At 33.6% G+C, this 24,189-nt stretch overlaps 1 protein-coding gene and 1 pseudogene across 1 annotated transcript; both read right to left on the minus strand.

Annotated features, from left to right (window-relative positions):
* Positions 1-521: 521 nt before the first annotated feature.
* LOC149254157 (trimethyltridecatetraene synthase-like) lies at positions 522-2,160 on the minus strand (annotated as a pseudogene).
* Positions 2,161-4,016: 1,856 nt separating this feature from the next.
* Positions 4,017-23,946, minus strand: LOC149254158 (pectinesterase inhibitor 10-like). Its single transcript, XM_089454705.1, has 3 exons — positions 23,845-23,946; positions 23,699-23,744; positions 4,017-4,375 (listed from the first exon to the last, which is right to left on the minus strand). The coding sequence occupies exons 1-3, from the start codon at positions 23,944-23,946 to the stop codon at positions 4,017-4,019; spliced, it is 507 nt and encodes a 168-aa protein (XP_089310831.1).
* Between the last annotated feature and the right edge of the window lie 243 nt (positions 23,947-24,189).

Genomic DNA, 24,189 nt, shown 5'->3' on the forward strand with positions numbered 1-24,189 from the left:
AAACATCACATATGATTTAAAAATATAAAAACATCCATTTTTTCCCTGAAACAAAATAAGTTAGTAGGCTGAAAACCCTACACAAATTTTTTTGAAATTCGAACCCTACGCTGGAGAACACTATAAATGTGTCCTCTGCACGCGACAGAAAAGAAAAAGCATTGGAAGCCATCGAGATAGTTCCGTTGTCCTTCTCCGGTTGGTACCTTTTATGCGACACTTGTTTTGTGAGAGTAGTTGGCTATAATTCAATTTTGAAGTTGAGTTTGGTAAATATAAAATAATGAGAAAAACCCATTTTAAATTAAAAGACCCTATCTTGAAATGCACCACAAAATCATAATTTATTTTTAATATTTCCATTACAAACCCCGACAAATTGAAAGTCGAAAGCACGTTTAATAAAAATATTTAACAGAAGGATAGTTACACATGAACCCGAGATATTACTACTGGGCCCTTGTTGGTGAAGCCACGGAATCACATTTCTTGGTGGAGCGATGATAACAATACTTATAACATCTATATGGTTTAATACATATTACATATCTGCGTGTCCTGTTCGGAGGAGCAGATGTTGTAGAGATGCGAAGGCAGGCGAGGTCGGGCCATTGCAACGAGAGGCTGTGTTTTAGGGGTGGAAAGCCCAAAGGTCTTGCCCATATCCAAGTCCTTGGGGTTATGGCCATCAGGCAGGCACCAGTGGAATCCATGGATGAGATTAGCCAAACCCAAATGAACTACTTTCAGTCCCAGATTATATCTCGGGCACATTCTCCTCCCCGTCCCGAACGGCAGCAGCTCGTAATCTCTTCCCTTCACGTCCAACGGCTCCCTTCGAATCTCTCCGGTCGAAACTCGTCAGGTTTCTCCCAAAAGTCACTATTTCGGGCGATAGTCCATACGTTAACATGTAACCTTGTGTTCGCAGGAATGTCGTAACCGTCGACTTTGCAGGCCTCCGTGGAGAGACGGGGAACGAGCATGGGAGCCACCGGGTGGAGCCTCATCATCTCCTTCACGATCGCCTGCAGATACTGGAGCCCACCAATGTCCTTTTCATCCACCCACCGCTCTCTTCCCACCATTCTGTCTAGCTCTTCCACCGCCCTTTCTATGGTTTCTGGCTTTTTAAGGAGCTCGGCCATTGCCCACTCCACGAGCGTCGCAGAGCTCTCGGTGCCGCCCGCTATGATGTCCTGCACACACAAAAATTCAAATGGTTCAGAGAATTATTAGAAAAGATTGGTCAAGGCGAGAAAAGTTGTAAGTGCATACCTGTGTGAATGCTTTGACTTTGACTCGACTCAGATTCAGCTGGGGATCGTCGGCCTACTGCAGCAGAACATCCACCATATCCTTCGCCACATAATTCTCTACGCCCGCCCTTCGGCTTTCGTGCTCTTCTATCACTTCCTCCAGGAAAACATCCAACCGTTTGCTCAACTTCTTCATTCGCCTCACGTAACCCTGGAGATCTAGCCAGGCGAGCCACGGTATAAAGTCTCCAATATTTAAAACCCCGTTTAGCACAAACAGCTCCTCCCACATCTCCCTGAACTCCGCCGGCTTTATCTTGTTCCCCGCCTTCTCGTCCAAGTACCTTCGTCCCAAAACCATCCGAGAAATTATATTATTGCTAACATTTGTCGTCTCTTCCCTGATTTCTACGGGGAGGCCCCGCCGGCATGTCTCGAACACGGAACGTATCATCCGGGCCACCTCTTCTACTCTGATGTACTCGAAGGATTCGAGTCTCTTCGCACTGAAAAGCTCCATGAGGCAGAGTTTCCTTCTGAGCCGCCAGTGCTCTCCGTAAGGAGACCAGGTGATGTCGGAGTAGTTGTAGACGGTGTATTTCCCGGCTGCCACTCGGGGGCGGGAAGCGAAGATGACGTCGTTCGTCTTGAGAAATTGTTGGGCCATCTCAGCCGTGGAGGCGACCACGCAGGGAACGGATCCGAGTCTCATATACATGAGTGGTCCGTATGTCTTGCAGAGTCGATCCAGGGACCTATGAGGTAGTTTCCCCATGAGATGCAGGTGCCCGATTATGGGCCAACCACGGGGACCGGGTGGCAACTTCAAAGAGGGGCGAAGTCACCTGTAAAACAGGTAAGCGGATACGATGGCCACTGTGAGATAGACGAGAATTCGCATATCTCCAGTGGTGAACACTCGTTGCAAATCCATGGCAAAGTAGACGATCGGAACTCTCAAGAACTATAGAAAATTGCTGCAAGAACTATAGAAAATTGCTGCAAAAACTGAGTTCTGTCTCCGTTATGGCATGTGATAACCCGGGCTAGCCCCATGGTTTTATAGTGGAAAAATGGAATAATTTTTTGTACACTTTCTCTCACTCTCCATCACTTTCTCTACACTTTCCACGCAGCTTACATTTCCATTCAAACTATGCACTTCAATGGTGGAAGACACGTGTATAAGCCTCTTATAATATATAGATGGTTTAAATGTATTTTAGTATGGGCAAATCATTGGTTCCAATCCTGTTAAATATTAATCACTGTGCATGGTGTGACAAGTTTCGTCACGTCACATCACACACACTTTGTCACTTGTGTGACTAAGTTGATGAGAATATCACACGTCCTCTCAAACCAAAATATCTGCCAACGTTGTGTATAGTTCATCACGCTTTTCCTCTGCACTGTACAACCAAAAGCTGACCTCTGAAAACATACCAAGGGATATGCACGACGGCGAGTCCTATTTCCACCTCCATAGCAAAGTTAATGCTATGGAGGTACCCCTCTGACAGCCTCATAGAGCATCATCGACCATACATCATCGGACCATGCATCGTAAACTTTATCTGTCTCCGGCATCCCGCTCCGACTGCCCATCGAAACCCCCGGCGACCCTGCCCGCAGCCTCCCATCAGATCGTATTGATGACGGACGGAGATCGTATTGATGACGGACGGGAGAGCGTGGCCTCCACTCAGATCGGATTAATGACTGACGGGAGAGCTCATTTACCTCACGCACGAACGGGACCAACCTCCTCCGACCTTCAAAGTCCCGGCCAGCTCATCTGCAAAACCATTCCTGAGCACTCCGCGGCGAACAAAAAATTATCTGCAAAACCATTCCTGAGCACTCCGCGGCGAACAGAACATTATCTGCAAAACCATTCCTGAGCACTCCGTGGCGAACAGAACAGAGGAGACGTTCAATACCTGGAGGAGCTGGCCATTGGTTATCGAGATTTGCTGTTGGCAAGGTTAGTACATCTGAAGCCTGCGAATTCTTGGTGAATTTTAACATCTATTTGGACTCGCCTAACATTCTAATTTGAGCTGCAAATCACTTCATTGAAGTGCAAAATTTTAATCTGGTGTAATAATTTCCGTCATCACTGTTTCTGCGTAAAAGACCATTTATCTCCTCTGCGAATTTATGTCCGTTCATCAATCTGTTGATAAAATTGTTGTTTTTGAATTTATTGCTCAGTTATGTCCGTTCATCCATCTGGTGTTAAAATTGTTGTTTTTGAATTTACTTTCATTTTGTTCAAATTCGAGGGTTCATAATCTCAGAATTAACAAATATTTTAGTGACGCCCAAAATTCCATTATTGAGCTCCGCTGGAACTGAATTCCAAAAACTGTATTACACAGTTTCGAGGGTTTTTTTTTTTTCAGCGAGAATCAATTATAACTAACTTTATATCAACATAGCATATAGTTTACAATTCAAAATATGCTAAATTTCGCATAATGTGAAAGGTACTGAAGGCGAGAAACCTCTAATACGCAGATTATATTAACATTGAAAATATATATCAAGGGCCATCAAAGAACTCCGTGAGGGCTTCTGCTGTCAGACATCGAGCTCATATATCAACCTAGCATATAGTTTACAATTCAAAATATGCTAAATTTCGCATAACGTCAAAGGTACAGATGGCGAGAAACCTCTAATACGCAGATTCTATTAACATTGAAAATATATATTAACCGACATCAAAGAACTCCGTGAGGGTTTCTGCTGTCAGACATCGAGCTCAAATTCTTCTCCAGTGGCTGCGAATTTGTTGACAAGGGCAAGGGCATTACTGATTAATTTACTCACTTTCTGCACGCGGGGCGTGACCATGGCCTTAACCCTCCCACTGGCAGGCTGAAAACCGTCGAGACAGGAGTCCTCGTTGGTGAGCACCGCGCTCATCCACGTTTCCACGTTGCTCATCTGAGCCTTGAACGTGTTACGCCTCAAGTGCTTCAGCTCCGCCAGAGATTGATGAATCTGGCCCGTGGTGTCCCCGAAATCCTCAATACAATACACAATTCGAGGGTTTGCATGATTATCGGATGGATCAAACCCTTGATTGGGCCTCTTGACAAATTTCCCTCCCCACAAATTTATTACTTTTTAAAATACTTAAGTTAAATCAACACAATTAAATTTTATAGAGAGAAATTAAAAAATTGAAATATAAATTGTTTTTCTATTTTTTAATTAATTTTTAAAATTATTTTATTAAAAAATATATAATTTTAAGTCGTTGAATTAACACAATATTTTACTAAACTAATTAATAAATATGTAACATAAAATATATTTGAATTACTGAATCTATTAATATACTATTTATTGAATCAGTAAACTAACTAATAAATCAATTTTTGACAACTTTATCCTCTCCCGGTGAAACTAATCCTCTCTCACATTGATAACTTTTTCATAAAGGGTATCATTATTTGTTTCATTAGATGTCATGAAGACAAAGTGAGAAAGGATACAGTTAATGGAACATATTTTCAATATTGGGGGAATGCCTTTTTATTAAACAATGGGTATTTTATGCTTTATGAGCATACTGAGAATGAGTGTTGTTCTTTCTTCGCAGAGGCATTGCAGCTGATGTTACATCATAATTTATTCAACTCTCAGCTCAAACCCAGAGAAAATATCGATGTTTCTATGTCCAGGATTGAAACCGGAAACCTTTCCGTCGAGATGCTTTTAATGAGTTTAATCAGGGAATCTTGTCATCATATTTTTCAATTCATTTATATTCCAAAGATGCATCACATTTTGTTGGCCCAATCAAGGGTTGCCTCATAAATGGATTTAGATTTTGTAGTGTCTTTGACTAATTCTACTTTTAGTCGCTGCATACAAATCAAATGCGTTCAGAAGTCAAATTTTAGTCAAATATCATATCAGAGCTTACTGGGCAATCCAAGTACCAGTGGTAATTAGGCTGGGACTTGTATGACTGGTAACAATAAAAGGTCAAAATTATAATGTATTGTAACAATGGTGACAACAATTAAAGTTTGGCATTCTCATCAATTGTATATAGTTGTATAACTAAAACCAGAAATAACGTGAGCCTGTTAATTCCATCTAATTGATTGTGTTTAGAAACTCTCTATACACGATTTCATTGAGTATACTATTCTACTTTAGTTTGCTTGAGGTCACTTTTTCTTTTTAAGATTTGTTTTATGTAAGAATTTTTCAACAGAGTTCATCATTCTCATACTTGTCTCACTACTTATGTAGAGCCTGCCATAATCATTCTCTATTTTATCATGTCCTTTTATTCCTAAGCCTTGCTATTATATTTTGCAGTTTATTTTTATTTCGAAAGAGATTTTTGAGTCTAGAAAAGCACATACGATTTAAATTGTTATACTCTGATAAGCTTTGTTATTGCGTTTTGAACTTTATTTTTATTTCTAAAATGGTTTTTGAACAGCTATAAACTGATACGCTGTGCTTGTGGAATGTAGCATGCATTTTTTAAATTTCTTTAAATAATTTGTTAGCTGTGTCTGAAAATAATAGTATTTTTGTTGTGCCGGAAAGTAGATTCACGGCAGGTAGGTAGATTTTCCCAACGGATGAAAGTTTCAAATTTTATCATGAAACTAATTAATCTAAATTACAAATGGAAATAGGAAGAAATGAGAGTTGACATTATTTACATTAAATATTAACACTTTAGATATTCAGACTAAAATCAGTTGATGAAAGCACTTACAGACTTTGTCCTTGCCGGATGTGCACAGTGACCACAAAAAAATAGATATGAATATTGATTTTTATTTTAATGTGTTTTTATGATGTTTTTAACAACATTGTTGTTTACATATTCATTTATAAGGAAGTAAGAAAATGGAGGAAATTAGACATGAATGGGAGGTAACTATCAAAGGCACCAAGCAAGTGTTCACTTGTCTTGTTGGTGGCTGTGCGGGGAATTTGAGTCGATCTAAGCTATCTGGCCTTAATCATCATCGCACTACCACCCACAATCTCCCACCAATTCCTCCACGTCAAAGAGGTCGAGCAAGAGATGCAAATGCTACATGGGCGGTCAAATCAACAAGTGCAGTTAAAAGGCAAAATGCCAAAATACAATATGACTTAGATGCAAGGCTATGTCGTGCACGACAACAAGCATATAAAAGATTTGTCAATGAAGAAATTCTTTCAGCTGTAAGTATTTATTAGTATTTATTTGTTTATGATTTTTTATTAATATTGTCAATGAAGAAATTCTTTCAGCTGTAAGTATTTATTAGTATTTATCTGTATATGTTTTCTATTAATATTAATTTATTGTTGTGGACTAAATTCATTGAAACTTGTTTTCACAGTCAGTTGTTACATTTGATCAGCTTAATGACACTTCAAAGCAAAGGATTTGTGAAAAAATTCAACGTTGGGATCAGAGTCTACCTCGTAGACGCATGGAGACAATGAAGCGCATAGATATTGTTTTAAAAGAGAAAGCAAGCACTGAGGTTCCCGATGATGTGGGGGAAGAAGGATCAGATGGGCACAACCATATATTAAACTTTGATGAAACCAATCAGGACAATGACAACACAGTTGAGTCCATTTTTTTGCATATATTAATTTTTTAGACATTTTAACATTAAATAATATTTATATTTATTATAATTGTATACTAATTTCTCATTGTTATTGATATGCATAGCCTAATCAACAAAATTCCCCAAATTCAAGCCACCAACCATTGCGACGCTCACCTAGATTTCAAGGTTTTCAAGGGGTTACTAGGCCAGTAAGTTTTTAATCCATATAACCTATTCCACCGAAAATATTAATATATAAATTGTTATGTTTTACCATAATGATGGGATGAGAAATGGATGTTCTGTATTATATATCGTTATCTTTGATTTTTATTATTATGTGCGTGTGTGTTATTTCTTATTTATGGTGCAGGTGTTCCCTTTGGAACCATCACAATCAATGAAAACCCCTTGTAGAAGCCTTAAGAAGAATGGAAATGAAATGGTTCAAATGCTACAACCATCTTCATGTCCAATGTCACAATGCAAGGTAAGACTATATTTATTTATACTCTTATAATTTTATCATATTTTTACATTTAATTCTTTTTGAGTCACATACTTATATCTATGTATAATCTAATGTTCAGAGTAATGAATGTACATCTCCTAAAACACCTTTGCACATGTATGATGGTGGACATGATACTCAGCAAAAATCACATTCTCCTCAACCATTGCGGCATTCACCTAGACTTCAAGATAAATTAAGAGAGGTAAGTTATATACTACATATCTTAGCTCATAATAACATTGACATATTTTTTTATGACTAGTTAATGCATTTTCTTTTCATATTCGTTACATGTTCACCATATTCTCATTATATCTATATAGATTTTGATATTTATTGATAGCTAGTCAATGAAATGTCTTTTCATATTCGTTACATGGTCAGCATATTTTCATTATATCTATGTGGATTTTGATATTTATTGATAATGTTTTAATTTCCACAGAAAACAAAAAAGATAAATGTTGATGCTATGGTTAAAAGGACCAAAATCACGCCAAAGGACTTGAAAGCACGTGGGTTCAAGTCACGCAAGCAATACATAGAGCATATATGCTCAACTAGCATTGCTCTCACTAAACCCACTAGGTTTGCTACTTTGAAGGCTAAACATTCCAGCAAGTTTAAATGACTTAGGCTACAATAATATAACTTTAGCCATTGTTTTATCTATAAAGGGGCTACAAGGACAGTTTCAATATATGTAATCTCTGTATTCTTTAGACTTTTTAATACATCATTTTTTTTTCCAAAAATTGTTTCCAGGTGCTAAGTATGTCTTTAAAATGTCAACATCATAAAGATTTTAAATATATTTGCATGATATTCCTCTGAAGTACTGCCCTTCACTAGCTACGTTTGCCCTTATCTGTCCAACTTTATCCTAGCTGCTATCGCATCAATCCAAGAAACAGTGAATCCGTGACTTTAAAGGCGAAATAATGCACACAAATATATACAAAGGAATAAAAACAGGATAATATATTCCTGAACGATTCAGTGCTCAGTCTCCTGGCATCCTTATCAAAGCATAATTAACAAAATCTAATGTTATTAATTATTAATGCAGTAAACCGCTCCAAGACGTCATTATCTCCATATGTGACCGCATTTCTGAGCACCCATTTCAATCATCCCTCTGCTCACGTAGATAGTTTCTGGTTATGTTAATAGGTGTGATAGGTCTTCATAATTTTAGTTTTAAAAAAGGAAAATAATAATGTTGTAGATTTCAACTATATATTTGTTAATTTTTAGTGGTGTATTTTAGAATAAGTTTTTCCAGAATTTCCATTCTTTAAAGAAAAATTATGAATGTTATAGATTTCAACGATATCTCTGTTTACATTAATCTAGTTATATGAATAGGTGTAGTTTAATTTAGTTATATGAATAGGTGTGATTTGTTTCTACTTTAAATTTTTAGTGTTTTATTTGGTTTATTTTAGAATACATCTTTCAAAATTTTTATTTTTTAAAGAAAAAATATAAATACTTCACAAAGATGTTGCAGATTTCAATCTTATCTTTCTTTTTCTTTCTTTTTCTCCCTTTTTTTTTCGTAGTTGGTTTTAGTGCAATTTTTTGGATTTTCTAGTGTGAAATCCGGTGGAAAAATCTGAGGTGAAATCTTGATTTGTGCTATTTAAACTAGTTTTTTTCACTGTATATAGGGACTCAGCACCCTAGAAAACCCCTAGGGCACTTCGTTTGCACAAGACTACCCATCTAGTTTGTGATTTCAATAAATTTCTGCTAGATTTTAGAGAAATTTGACGGAAAAAACCCTAGGGCACTGCTATTGCACAGGATTTACCATGAAGCTTGTGATTTCAATAAATTCCTCCTAGATTTTAGAGACATTTGATTAAAAAAACCCACCATTTCCAAATTAAGGGGGGGTCAAAATAAAGTAGGCCTATCTGATCTAGTGTCTCAGGTGATTGGGCCTTAATTTGTCATTTGGTGCCACTAATAAATGTGATGACAAGGAAGAAGGAAGTGATTCTCTTCATTCGATTTGGCCGAGGAGAACCACCTAGGGTCTTGTTATCTTTTCATTTAGTAGGTTGTTGAATATTCTATACAACCTGCTATGTCTGGCACACAGAACAAAGGCTTTTTGTCTCTAATTGTTTCGATGATATGGTAATTTTTCTTACCGTTTTTTATGCAGCCTTATACAGGTGCATTGGTCTTGGTATAGCTATCAATGTTTTCCCAACGTCATGGAAAATATGTCTTTTTGTATATGTTCACAACTAAAATAGGTGCATATAAACTCTGGTTATATGGTCGCTTTTAGGTCTATATATTTTTTGGCCGGCCCATCGGGAATTTTTTTCTTTGAGATCACACTTACACCTTGTTGGCTAGGTGGTGTAGTATTATGGTTATGCAGAACATATTGTACATTGAATATTGGCATATGTAAACTGGCTTTTTATAGTAAAAACATGTTTTTTCTTTCCTGAAAAAAAGGCTAATGTTATGTTAGCATCATCATGTCAATGCAATAACAACTAAGTTACTATTTCCTGCTACTTTTGTCCATGAAATTTGAAATTCATCGGATTTCAAGAGACATCGAACTATCAATTCAAATTCGTCTTTTATATTTGGTTCATCTCATTTCCATTAATTAAACTCTTAAATTTACCCGTATTTTCACTATTTTAAAGGAGAATTTGTTGATATTTGTTTAATTTTTATAATTGTAGGAATGTATGGTTCAAATTATGCTTTATGGGTCGAGGATCAAAGGTTTTCTTCAATAGTTAAACTATATTGTTGCTCAAAAGGTTACATAGTAAGTCTCGCCCGAAGAGAAATTGGAATATTGTTGCAGTGGAAATTTGGATCAACTTGAATCACAATTTGTCCATTCATACATGCACCTGTATAAAGCATCTAATCTATGGTTTTGTAGATTGATAGATAACTTTGTGATGTGGACAACCTCGTTGAATCTCCAATTTATTCGCAACCCATTAACACTCACGTACTTTATTTGTTTAATTCTTATAATTATAAGAATGTATGGTTTAAATTTATGCTTTATGGGTCGAGGATCACATGTTTTATGTAATAGCTAAACTATTTCTTTGATATTGTTGCCTAAATTGTTACATCGTAAGTCTCGCCCAAAAAGAAATTGGAATATTGTTTCAGTGGAAATTGGGACTGACTTGAATTGCAATTTTTCCATTTATACATGCACCCACAATGTTATAACAAATATAAATAATCCAAACTATGGTTTTGTACATTGATGGATAGTTTTATGAGGTGGACAACCTCGATGAATCTCCAATTTATCCACAAGCCATTAATGTTTACAGTCAACTTATATATATTCCTAAGTTTGTTATAAAAATAAAATATAAAAACTAATATAATATAAAAACTTATAAATTAATATTAATTTACATATAATTTTTTTTTGTCTTTTTCTATGTGGTTTACGTTCTCGGAGATGAGTGACCACTATGTTCACATAATAGTTGTAATAGGAAGATCTACTCAAAAGGATCACTTTCTGTTGACTCAATCACAAAGTCTAACCCCAGAGTATTGAGAGAAATCAACTCATGACCTCTCAATAACAAAGATGCCTTAATTAGAGAAGCTCAACAAACTATATTAACCCTCAAAGCTATATAAAATCTATTTATATATACATAATTAAAATTTATATATTTTTATTATTTATAAAATTATATTAAATATATATCCTCTCAAATTTAGGCTAAATTTTTACTTTTAAAATTTTAATTAAATTACAATCTCACAAAAATTAGCTAAATTCCAATCTCACGAAAATTGAACTAAATGATTTATAATAATAACAGTGCACTGCAATGTAATCATCAACTTTCATTGATTCCCATCAAACCAATTATATTGGACCATTTCGGAATATTAAACATTGTTAATTTGCAAATATTCCAATCGCAAAATAATAATATGTAACTGATTCTTTATTTTCACAATCACACAACATAATGGTTTTTTTAATATTCGACCATTAAAACTTTAAAACTTATAATTCAAAATAAGCTAGCTTTGGCATAGTTTAATTATTAAGTTTCCAAAAGTATGAACTAGTTCTCACATTTGAACAAAGACTGCAAAGTAGCTATCTTTACTTAGTTTAAATATAGTTAAATTAGAGTAAAAAACAATAAAAACATATCACTTTCTATTAATAAAAAGTACAATTAAAATAATGAGATATTTCATGATTGCATTATCTATAGCTACCCAGAGATAATACGAACTCTATTTATGAATGATTTTTTTGTAAGCTTTAATATCATATTTGTTCATATTAATCTATTGTCTGTATAAAATTTTATGGAAAATTTATATTTTTTTCATCAAAAAGTAAAGGTGCCTTCTAAAAATGCTAACTTAATTTAAATATAGTTAAATTAAAATATATGTTATTTGTTAAATATGTTATTTGTTAAATATGTTATTTCTATTATTAATCCGTACTATATACATTATTAAAGTAAAGGACAATAAAAGAAAGATTGCAATTGATAAATGTTTCATGGAATTTAAGGTTTTCATCACCAACACCATCCATGCATGTGAAGGGAAGATTATGGATAGATGGAGAGGAAATTTTACAACAATCACACTTGGTTATTAATGTTAAATGGTGATAACTAATTTAATTTTGTGTTTTCCCCAACATCTAATTTTAGTTACAACTTTAATGTACTAAAAAAAACCATTAATAAAATAATGAAAATTATCTCCGCGTTATTGTTATTTTCTCCTTGCATTTAATAGAACTACTTCAACCAAAAGAAAAAACAAAAAACAAAACCTAAAGTTTAGAGGATCATTAGTTGTGGGTTTGTTATCGAGGTAGGATTCTCCTTAAAAAAAATAGTATCAATATCCCAAGGTTATAATGGGAGTTTTGTTCCAAAAATATCTCTTATCTTGGCCATAAAAACAAACAATATCAATGTCCAAGGTTATAACGGAAATTTTGTTCCAAATAATCTTAATCTTAGCATCATTACATCATCGTTACAAATAAATTCAATTATTTAGAATTCATAATATTTGATAAGACTGAAACTATGCCCTAACTCACTTATAAATAATGATTAATTACGTTAAATATTAATTCTTTCCAAAAACTAAAATATAAGAATTACAATTAAAAGATGTTGTTATTAGTTGAGATATAGTTCCTACTTTAAATTTATTTTTAAATAATAAAGTAAAGGTATAAAAGTTATAATTTTTTTATAAAAAGTTTATTTAGAAATTTTGTAAATTATTTATTTTTAATTAATAAAATAATTTTATAGAAAGTTTATTTAATTTTTTGTAAATTATATTTAAGCCATGGGTTGGAAAAAATATAATAATTACTTTTTAATTAATATAAAAATTAATATTTAAAATATTAATATTTAATAAATCTTATTTTATTATAAAACTAAACAAGTTTTTTTTGTTATTAAAATTATGGATATGATTATGTATATTATATATATGGATAAGTATTATGAAAGTAAGAGGTTTCTTAAAATTATTTTTCACTTTATTCAAAGTCACTTTTTGCTCAAGCTAAAATGACATAATATTTAATGAAAAGTTTTTCCGTGATAAAGAAATATGAAGAAGAATAAAACTAAGATATTATAATGATGAGATTAACTCGAATTTCTAAAATCAAAAGTCATTCCTTGTCTTAATTAGTGTGAAGAGGAAAAAAGGGAAATTAAACATGTTAAAATATGAATTAACACTAAGATATTATAATGATGAGATTAATTTCTAAAATCAAAAGTATCTCCTTGTCTTAATTAGTGTGAAGAGGGAAAAAAAAAGAAATTAAACATGTTAAAATATGAATTAATTCCCAAAACATATTCAGATAAATATGTTTGTCACTTTTATGAATCTAAAAAGATAGAAGATCAAAAATATTCTCTCTTATAATATCCAACCTAGAATTAAAATTAAATCTACATTTTAAAATATGTGTCATGCTACTCACATTCTTAATTTTTTAACTCAACAAAACTATGATGTTAATGGAATTTTTTGAATACTTTTTAGACAATCAACAAAAGTAAAATATTTTTAATACATTTTGAAGAATTAACAAAATTATATTAATGTTGGAATATTTATGATAATTTTTAAACATGAAAATAAAATTGTAAAAAATGAAATACCTTATTAATTTTTATTTTTTTTTTCAGATCTCATTTGTCATTATCATATTGTTTTAATATCAAACAAGGATAAACATGATTTAAAAAAATAAAGATAAATTAAAATAAGATTAAAAATAAATATAAATTTGAACTTACAAAATGTTAATTAATTTTTTAATATTTAACAATAAGGGGAAGGTTCGTTTAAAGTGTTCATGGAAATGTATCGATTAATCTTACGAGGTAAGCATGCTATATATATGTGTGTGTGTGTGTGTGTGTATAAAATAAAATAAAATGTTTTGTGAAATGAGAAGTTCTAGATAAAGAGATTATATAATAGCATGCTTTAAAGCAAGTAAGTTCCTTATTATAAATGGAAGATCCCTAACTATAACCACTTCTATAAAAGATAATGGTATCTAAAATCGATTAACTAATTGATACAATAAAGAGAATATGAAATATACTTTCAAAGTATTATATCAATTCAAGCCCTTGGTACATGGCTTACATATATATAGCAATTGTAGAGAGTATTCATTATGTTGAAGCTCCGGTTATATCTCAATTTTACATTCATTTCGAGATTGATGATGGGATGTGTATTTCCACTAGCATTAAAAGTATTTTTCCATATGCATGAGCTAAGTGTTATCACCACTTATGAAAGAAAGAGAAAATACAATAGAAATTATTTGTCTTTATTGTTTTTTATTTCAATTTAGCTATATTTAAACTAAAAGGCAGAACTAGCTACACTAGCGACTATGTAACACTTGTTTTTCATGTGTTATAATTTCTATAATAATAATTTTTAAAACATTTTATTTATTTTTAATCATTTAAATTTGTATTTAAAACAATGTTTTCCGAACTTTGAATTCTTTTAAACATGGTTTTGTTTTTGTTGAAATTATTTTACGGGAGCATTGTTTAATTTTATGGTTATATAAAGTCAATGTTCTCGATACTTCCCCTTGAGATTCACCCAAAAGTGCCTGGGAGGAGGTTAGAAGGTATAAGTTTGGACTATTTAAACCACTTTTAATCCTTTAGGCCTGCAATAAAATGATTTTCTACAAAGCTGAAAATTCATTATGAGGTCTTGGGGTCAAAACCCCTTGGGTACGCAACATAGAAATTTGTTTCAACAAAGAAATACATTTATAAAGGGTTGAAATAACTAAATCCATGCTATATTTTCAAGATATAAACTTAATAAATAAATCTGAGCTAAACCAAGGCAAATAAAATATATTTGCTTGTAAAAGGGAGCTTTGTTGAGTGAAAATATGCAAATGAAAGTTTGCTACAGCTATATCTTCCTGCACATTTGCACACATAAACTAGATATACTCGTGTAAATGTGGCAAAATAATCTTAAAAATAGATATATCAATTCCTTGGCTGTGATAAATACTTAAGCTCTTTTTCTTCAAGGTTTACTAGCGCTATATATGATACGTAAATTGTAGGAAGCTAGTAATAAAAATATAAAAGGAATTTTTTTAAAGAACTTTTAAATGACGAGATGGTTGAAGGGTGAGGTTTTACCGTTTCTGTTTAAGCTTACCGATTTGCAGAGTTGCGATCACAACCTTTTTTTTTTGTTGATTTTCCCTTTGAGACTAGAGATGAGTGGGGAGTTGGGGGCAAGATTATCCCCCTCTTTTAGCCTTGGACAACCTGCAAGAAAATTCAACCACACTAGGAGGATCTACTCCTTTGAGATCCCCCAACTATAATAGCAACACTAGTGTCGATAGCTCACAAATGTGAAGGGAGATTCCCCCCTAAGAGAGCTTGTCCAACACTTGGAAAAGAGTATTTTTGGCAACTAGCAAATTGTGAGGTGAAGACCTGGGCCTTGATCTCCCCTTCCACATGACCCTCTACAGACTGTTGTGATACTATTGTGATAGCTTAAGTATACCTGCAACTTAGTCCTTAAAAGCACAATATTGTAGGAAAAAACCAAGAAGAAAAGGCATAGAAGATCAACTCAATGCATAAGAGAGTATTTTCACAAATAGTTTCTTTGTATTATCGCATCAAAATCATCTCCTACTCAACAACACTTACTAGAGGAGAGACTATCCTTTTGTAAAACTTTTCTTAATGGTTAGATAACGACTAGCGAATGGCTAGTTGGACTCTTCCTCTATAATTTGTTTTTACTAGTCATCCACATGTTGAAGACTCAATAACGTTTAATTAAAACCAATTCATGAATTTTCCCGCTAAGGGGTTGAATTGACTCAAAATTCCTTTGGAGGTCCAAAAACTCCTTTGCTTATGGCTTGGGAGTTGAAGAATGGTCAAAGATGATTCAACATTCCACTTGACATTCCAATAGGTGTGGTTTATTTCAGAGTAATTTCTAGTTATGTCAATAAGTATTATTTATCTCAGAATCAACATTTCTCAATTTAGATTTAAATAATGTTTTGTTTCAAATTTAATACATAATTTATTCAAAAAATATTAAATATTAATTTTAAAATGTTTTAATTAAATTAGTTTAATTATATTATATTTTTAATAAATAAATTTAGGTAAAAGTTTTACTAAATATATTTTTGTTAGTGCTTATTCATGTTAATATCAACTATGCTCTTTGGTACATATATGACATTTAAAATTAGCCTACATTTCTATTTTCTTTCTTTTTCTTTTAAAAGGTTCTTAATAGTGTCACCTTGGAATTCAAACCATGCTAACTCTAAGCATGTACACAGGTCAGATCAATTAACAAAACTCACTATCGTTTGAGGTGCATCAAATAGTCATATATGAAATGTGCATAAATTTACTATGCTCTTTAGTACATTGACACCTCGATGTAAGGGTGATAATGAACTTTAACACAATCCAAACTCATGTATATTCGATTCCGTATATTATGATAATGACAATTATCTAAAGCATTTTGTGTATCTGTCATTTATTTACATATGCACTTTTCACCAATTTTAACAAAATTGAAATCAAATACTCTAGTTAAGATTAAGGTAAATGCGCATATCTTCCGTATATGCCCAATTTCAGTATATGCGCACATCTTCCATATATGCACAGTTTCCGTATGTGTGCAATCACTGTATACGGAAGATATGCGCATATACGGAAATTGGGCATATCTTCCGTATATGCCGAATTTCCGTATATGCCCAATTTCCGTATATGGAATCTGTGCATATACGGAAGATATGCGCATGCCTTCCGTATATGCCCAATTTCCGTATATGCGCATGCCTTCCGTATATGCCCAATTTCCGTATATGCGCATATCTTCCGTATATGCGCATATTTCCGTATATGCGCATATCTTCCGTATATGCCCAATTTCCGTATATGCGCATATTTTCCGTATATACGGAAGACATGCGCATATCTTCCGTATATGCCCAATTTCTGTATATGCGCACATCTTCCGTATATGCACAGTTTCCGTATGTGTGCAATTCCTGTATACGGAAGATATGCGCATATACGGAAGATATGTGCATATACGGAAATTGGGCATATACGGAATATATGCGCATGTCTTCCGTATATGCCCAGTTTCCGTATATGCACAATTTCTGTATATGGAATCTGTGCATATACGGAAGACATGCGCATGTCTTCCGTATATGCTCAATTTCTGTATATGCGCATATCTTCCGTATATGCCCAATTTCCGTATATGCACAGATTTCCGTATATGCGCATATCTTCCGTATACACGGAAGACATGCACATATCTTCCGTATATGCCCAATTTCCGTATATGCGCATATCTTCCGTATATACGGAAGACATGCACATATCTTCCGTATATGACATGCCATATATATCCGTATATGCGCACATCTTCCGTATATGCACAGTTTCCATGCGCATATTTCCGTATATGCGCATATCTTCCGTATATACGGAAGACATGCGCATATCTTCCGTATATGCGCACATCTTCCATATATGCACAGTTTCCGTATGTGTGCAATTCCTGTATACGGAAGATATGCGCATATACGGAAATTAGGCATATTTTCCGTATATGCCCAATTTCCGTATATTGGGGTATTTCCGTATCTGGAATCTGTGCATATACGGAAGATATGCGCATGCCTTCCGTATATGCCCAATTTCTGTATATGCGCATATCTTCCGTATATGCGCATATTTCCGTATATACGCATATCTTCCGTATATGCCCAATTGCCGTATATGCGCATATTTTCCGTATATACGGAAGACATGCGCATATCCTCCATATATGCCCAATTTCCGTATATGCGCACATCTTCCATATATGCACAATTTTCGTATGTGTGCAATTCCTGTATACGGAAGATATGCGCATATACGGAAATTGGACATATATAGAAGATATGCGCATGTCTTTCGTATATGCCCATTTTCCGTATATGCACAATTTCTATATATGGAATCTGTGCATATACGGAAGACATGCGCATGTCTTTCGTATATGCTCAATTTCCGTATATGCGCATGTCTTCCGTATATGCCCAATTTCCGTATATGCACAGATTTCCGTATGCCCAATTTCCATATATGCACAGATTTCCGTATATGCACAGATTTCCGTATGTTCAATTTCCGTATATGCGCATATCTTCTATATATTCCCAATTTTCGTATGCCCAATTTCTGTATATGGAATCTGTGCATATACAGAAGATATGCGCATGCCTTCCGTATATGCCCAATTTCCGTATATGCGCATATCTTCCGTATATGCCCAATTTCCGTATATGCACAGATTTCCGTATATGCGCATATCTTCCGTATACACAGAAGACATGCGCATATCTTCCGTATATGCCCAATTTCCATATATGCGCACATCTTCCGTATATGCACAGTTTCCGTATATGCGCAATTCCTGTATACGGAAACTCGGCATATACGGAAGAGATGCGCATATACGGAAGACATACGCATGTCTTCCGTATATGCGCAGATTCCATATACAGAAATTGTGCATATACGGAAACTGGGCATATACGGAAATATGCGCATATCTTCCGTATATGCCCAATTTCCGTATATGCGCATATTTCCGTATATGCGCATATCTTCCGTATACACGGAAGACATGCGCATATCTTCTATATATAAGCAATTTACGTATATGCCCAATTTCTGTATATGCGCACATCTTCCGTATATGCACAGTTTCCGTATATGCGCATATCTTCCGTATATACGGAAGACATGCGCATATCTTCCGTATATGCCCAATTTCCGTATATGCGCACATCTTCCATATATGCACAGTTTCCGTATGTGTGCAATTCCTGTATACGGAAGATATGCGCATATACGGAAATTGGGCATATCTTTCGTATATGCCCAATTTCCGTATATGCACAATTTCTGTATATGGAATCTGTGCATATACGGAAGATATGCGCATGCCTTCCGTATATGCCCAATTTCCGTATATGCGCATATCTGCCATATATGCGCATATTTCCGTATATGCGCATATTTTCCGTATATACTGAAGACATGTGCATATCTTCCGTATATGCCCAATTTCCGTATATGCGCACATCTTCCATATATGCACAGTTTCCGTATGTGTGAAATTCCTGTATACGGAAAATATGCGCATATACGGAAAATATGCGCATATACGGAAATTGGGCATATACGGAAGATATGCGCACGTCTTCCGTATATGCCCAGTTTCCGTCTATGCACAATTTCTGTATATGGAATCTGTGCATATACGGAAGACATGCGCATGTCTTCCGTATATGCTCAATTTCCGTATATGCGCATATCTTCCGTATATGCGCATATTTTCCGTATATCCGCATATTTTCCGTATATCCGCATATCTTCCGTATACACGGAAGACATGCGCATGTCTTCCATATATGCCCAATTTCCGTATATGCGCATATCTTCCGTATATACGGAAGACATGCGCATATCTTCCGTATATGCCCAATTTCCGTATATGCGAATGTCTTTCGTATATGCACAGTTTCCGTATATGCGCATATCTTCCGTATATACGGAAGACATGCGCATATCTTCCGTATATGCCCAATTTCCGTATATGCGCACATCTTCCATATATGCACAGTTTCGGTATGTGTGCAATTCTTGTATACGGAAGATATGCACATATACGGAAACTGGGCATATCTTCCGTATATGCCGAATTTCCGTATATGCCCAATTTCCGTATATGGAATCTGTGCATATACGGAAGATATGCGCATGCCTTCCGTATATGCGCATATTTCCGTATATGCGCATATCTTCCGTATGTGCCCAATTTCCGTATATACGCATATTTTCCGTATATACGGAAGACATGTGCATATCTTCCGTATATGCCCAATTTCCGTATATGCGCACATCTTCCATATATGCACAGCTTCCGTATGTGTTCAATTCCTGTATACGGAAGATATGCGCATATACGGAAATTGGGCATATACGGAAGATATGCGCACGTCTTCCGTATATGCCTAGTTTCCGTATATGTAAAATTTCTGTATATGGAATCTGTGCATATACGGAAGACATGCGCATGTCTTCCGTATATGCTCAATTTCCGTATATGCGCATATCTTCCGTATATGCCCAATTTCCGTATATGCGCATATCTTCCGTATATGCGCATATTTCCATATATGCGCATCTCTTCCGTATACACGGAACACATGCGCATATCTTCTGTATATGCCCAATCTCCGTATATGCGCATATCTTCCGTATATACGTAAGACATGCGCATATCTTCCGTATATGTCCAATTTCCGTATATGTGCACATCTTTCGTATATGCACAGTTTCCATATATGCGCATATCTTCCGTATATACGGAAGACATACGCATATCTTCCGTATATGCCCAATTTCCGTATATGCGCACATCTTCCATATATGCACAGTTTCCGTATGTGTGAAATTCCTGTATACTCAAGATATGCGCATATACGGAAATTGGGCATATCTTCCGTATATGTTCAATTTCCGTATATGCTCAATTTCTATATATGGAATCTGTGCATATACGGAAGATATGCGCATGTCTTCCATATATGCCCAATTTCCGTATATGCGCATATCTTCCGTATATGCCCAATTTCCATATATGCGCATATTTTCCGTATATACGGAAGACGTGCGCATATCTTCCGTATATGCCCAATTTCCGTATATGCGCACATCTTCCATATATGCACAGCTTCCGTATGTGTGCGATTCTTGTATACGGAAGATATGCGCATATACGGAAATTGGGCATATACGAAAGATATGCGCACGTCTTCCGTATATGCCCAGTTTCCGTATATGCACAATTTCTGTATATGGAATCTGTGCATATACGGAAGACATGTGCATGTGCATGTCTTCCGTATATGCTCAATTTCCATATATGCGCATATCTTCCGTATATGTCCAATTTCCGTATATGCGCATATCTTCCGTATACACGGAAGACATGCCCAATTTCCGTATATGCGCATATCTTCCGTATATACGTAAGACATGCGCATATCTTCCGTATATACGTAAGACATTCGCATATCTTTTGAGCACTAGGATTACATAGATTACACAAAGTAAATTTATAATTTAACAAGTTTTTGATAAATCAATCTCAAATGACCCAAAAAAATACCTGAAAAAGAGCTAAAACATAGAATAGTGGTAATACTTAAAATGTTTTAACCAAAATAAATTATATTTTCAATTATTGAAATATTTTAACCGAAAATTTTTATTTTTCAAGGTGTTTTATATGATAAATACATATATATTTTAAATATATGTAATATGTATATATTTGACATTGAGATATATACTTCATAAGTTCATTAAAATATTTGTTATAAATTCTATTTTCCATATTGAAATATTTAATTTATAACCTATATATATATATATATATATATTGGTTGTGTTATCAATATTTTTTAAATGCCAGAAATTTAAAATTAAACAAAATACACAGATCTCTAATTATTCTAGGAAATAACTAAATTTTTTATTCTCATTTACTACATTTTTCAAGTTCAAATATTTTTTATACATATTTTTTTTTTTGACTTTATTTATCTACATGTATAAAGTTGATAATGCAGATATTAAGATAGTTTATTCAAGTTTTATATTGGAATATTTTTAAAGAATGTAAGAATTATGCATTTTACACACACATATATATGACACTTTCTTTTTGTAAAATTGATACAAATAATGTTATTTCACATGAACATCTAAATATTTTGTTTTTGGTTAAGAGTGAGCGAAATATTTTTACTACATCTCTTTCATATAGGGTTGTAATATTAACAACAAACTTAGCTAAGAGAGAGTGAGATTATTGATGTTTTTAATTAAAACTTTTAAAATTGATATAATATTATGTTATTTCACATGAGCATCCAAATATTTTATTTTTTTGTTAAGAGTGAGTAAAATATTTTTACTATATCTCTTTCATATGGGGTTGTGATATCAACAACAAAATTAGCTAAGAGAGAGTGAGATTATTGATGTTTTTTAATGTTTTTAATTAAAACTAACCAAATATGTATAATTTTTTTTGTTTTTAATTACGTCCAACATTGTTTATTATTTAGAATAAATATATATATACTTTTCTTGCTGAGAAAAAATTATACCTCTATCGTAGTATGAGCCTCTTTGCACAACTATTATATCATTATAATGACTTTGAGTTGTGTTTTTAATTAACCGTATTTCTTGAAAGTTGTAGAGCTTACATTAGATAATATATAAAAAGTAAAAGCAAATCTTCTTAATATTTTTTTTTTGTAAATTTGACAGTTATACATCTTCATCATGTCCAATATATTAATTTAACACGGCGGGTAATTGAAGCAGTGTTTTAACAGAGCACTTGATCATCGTTTATCCAAGATGAGTAAACCAAATCTTCTTAAATTTTAGTGGAGTTGTAAATTGGAAAAAGAAAAATATTCAAATTTAACATTACATCGATTTATTTATTTCAATTTAATATTACGTATATGTAAATCACTTGTTTATGTAATTTTTTTATTGCCAGCCTATACTATTCATTTTCTATAAAACAATGTTTTAAAGAAAAGACTTGAATATCAAAACCAAAATTCACAGTTTGGAGGTTTGAAATTAATGGAATTCACATTTTTGGATTCCAAATATATACTTTTATCCATCGATATTTCCACTCTCAAAAATCAATATTTCACTTTAGAATATTAACCATCTCAAAATTATAAAATACAACTTTTAACTTTATACTTCCTTACTATTTCAATTGTAATTTTATTTTGGTAATCTTAATATTCTCTCTTCTCCAATCACACCCTTAACCCCATAAAACAAAAAAAAAATCAATAAAGGTTAAAGAGGTTAAATAACAAGTACATGTTTATTAAATGGGTTGATTCTCACATGTAAAATATATGGAATATGAACATAAACTATAAACTATAATTCATATGTAAAGAAATAAATGAATATTCTAAGGTTGAGGATGTGAAAATATATTTAAGCTTTCATATTTTTTTCGATATATATTTTGTTTATACTTAAGAGTCGTTGTTGTATGGTAGCTTATGATAAAAATATCTACGGTTACATATTTGTTAAGAGACTTGGTAAGAATATTTTTAAAGCGATATTGGATTGTAATGTGTGGTTATTGTTTTTTTATCTAGTATCAAGTTTGAAAGGCATATGTATTTTTAGACAGATTAATCTTGAGGTGCGAGGTATAAGTCTTAAGATTACATTTTAAACATCAAATAAGATATAAATATAAAAGTAACTTAACTTATAAACTTGATAATTTGTAACTAATAAAAACAAAATCCGTTACAACTATTCATCAAAAAGTAATGTAACATTGATAGAATATAACATCGCATCCACATAAGGATTTAAAATTCAATGAAGATGTTGTCATAAACACAAATATAAATTTATGTATTTTTTATTCAAAATAGGTCCAACTATACATGTTTCTTTTTTACAAAATAGAACTTCATTTCCAACATAAATAATGGAATCTCATGCCCATCAATGACATAATGGAAAAACAACAGCATGATCGATCTACCGTATGGGTCTATAAGTCACCCTCGTCCCATGAGGCACTCCCAGGTGGATTTCCAAATTCATGTCTCTGCAAAAAATTACAATAATCAATTAGTTGTAAAAATTGAAAGGCATATAATCAATTTCATTAATTCATGATGATATTTTGATCAAATACTCATTCTCACCGTGAGGATTTGAGGCAATGGAGAAGACAACCCTTCCTGGGTAGATGGCGGAGCACTTGGTGACGGATATAGGCATGGTTCAGGGGCGCTGGATAAAGGCATGGTGGATGTGAAATAGGGAAAAGGTAGTGGGTGCGGGCGACGATACACCCCCACCGGTTGTACAATAGTGGGAATCACTGTAGGCCGGGGGATTAACCTAGGGGGGAAATTGGAATGTTAAGGGTGGACGATTGAAAAAATGAGAATGGTGGATGATTGAAGGGTAGGGGTGAGCATTGGGAAGGTATTACAGAGGTGGTTATAGGCATGGAAGAATTTATGGAGGAAAAAGGTGGTGGGTGT

This window comes from Pinus tabuliformis, chromosome 7, assembly GCF_031772625.1.
Source record: "Pinus tabuliformis cultivar Carrire ecotype Pingquan chromosome 7, CPIR1, whole genome shotgun sequence".
Taxonomy (NCBI): Eukaryota; Viridiplantae; Streptophyta; class Pinopsida; order Pinales; family Pinaceae; genus Pinus; species Pinus tabuliformis.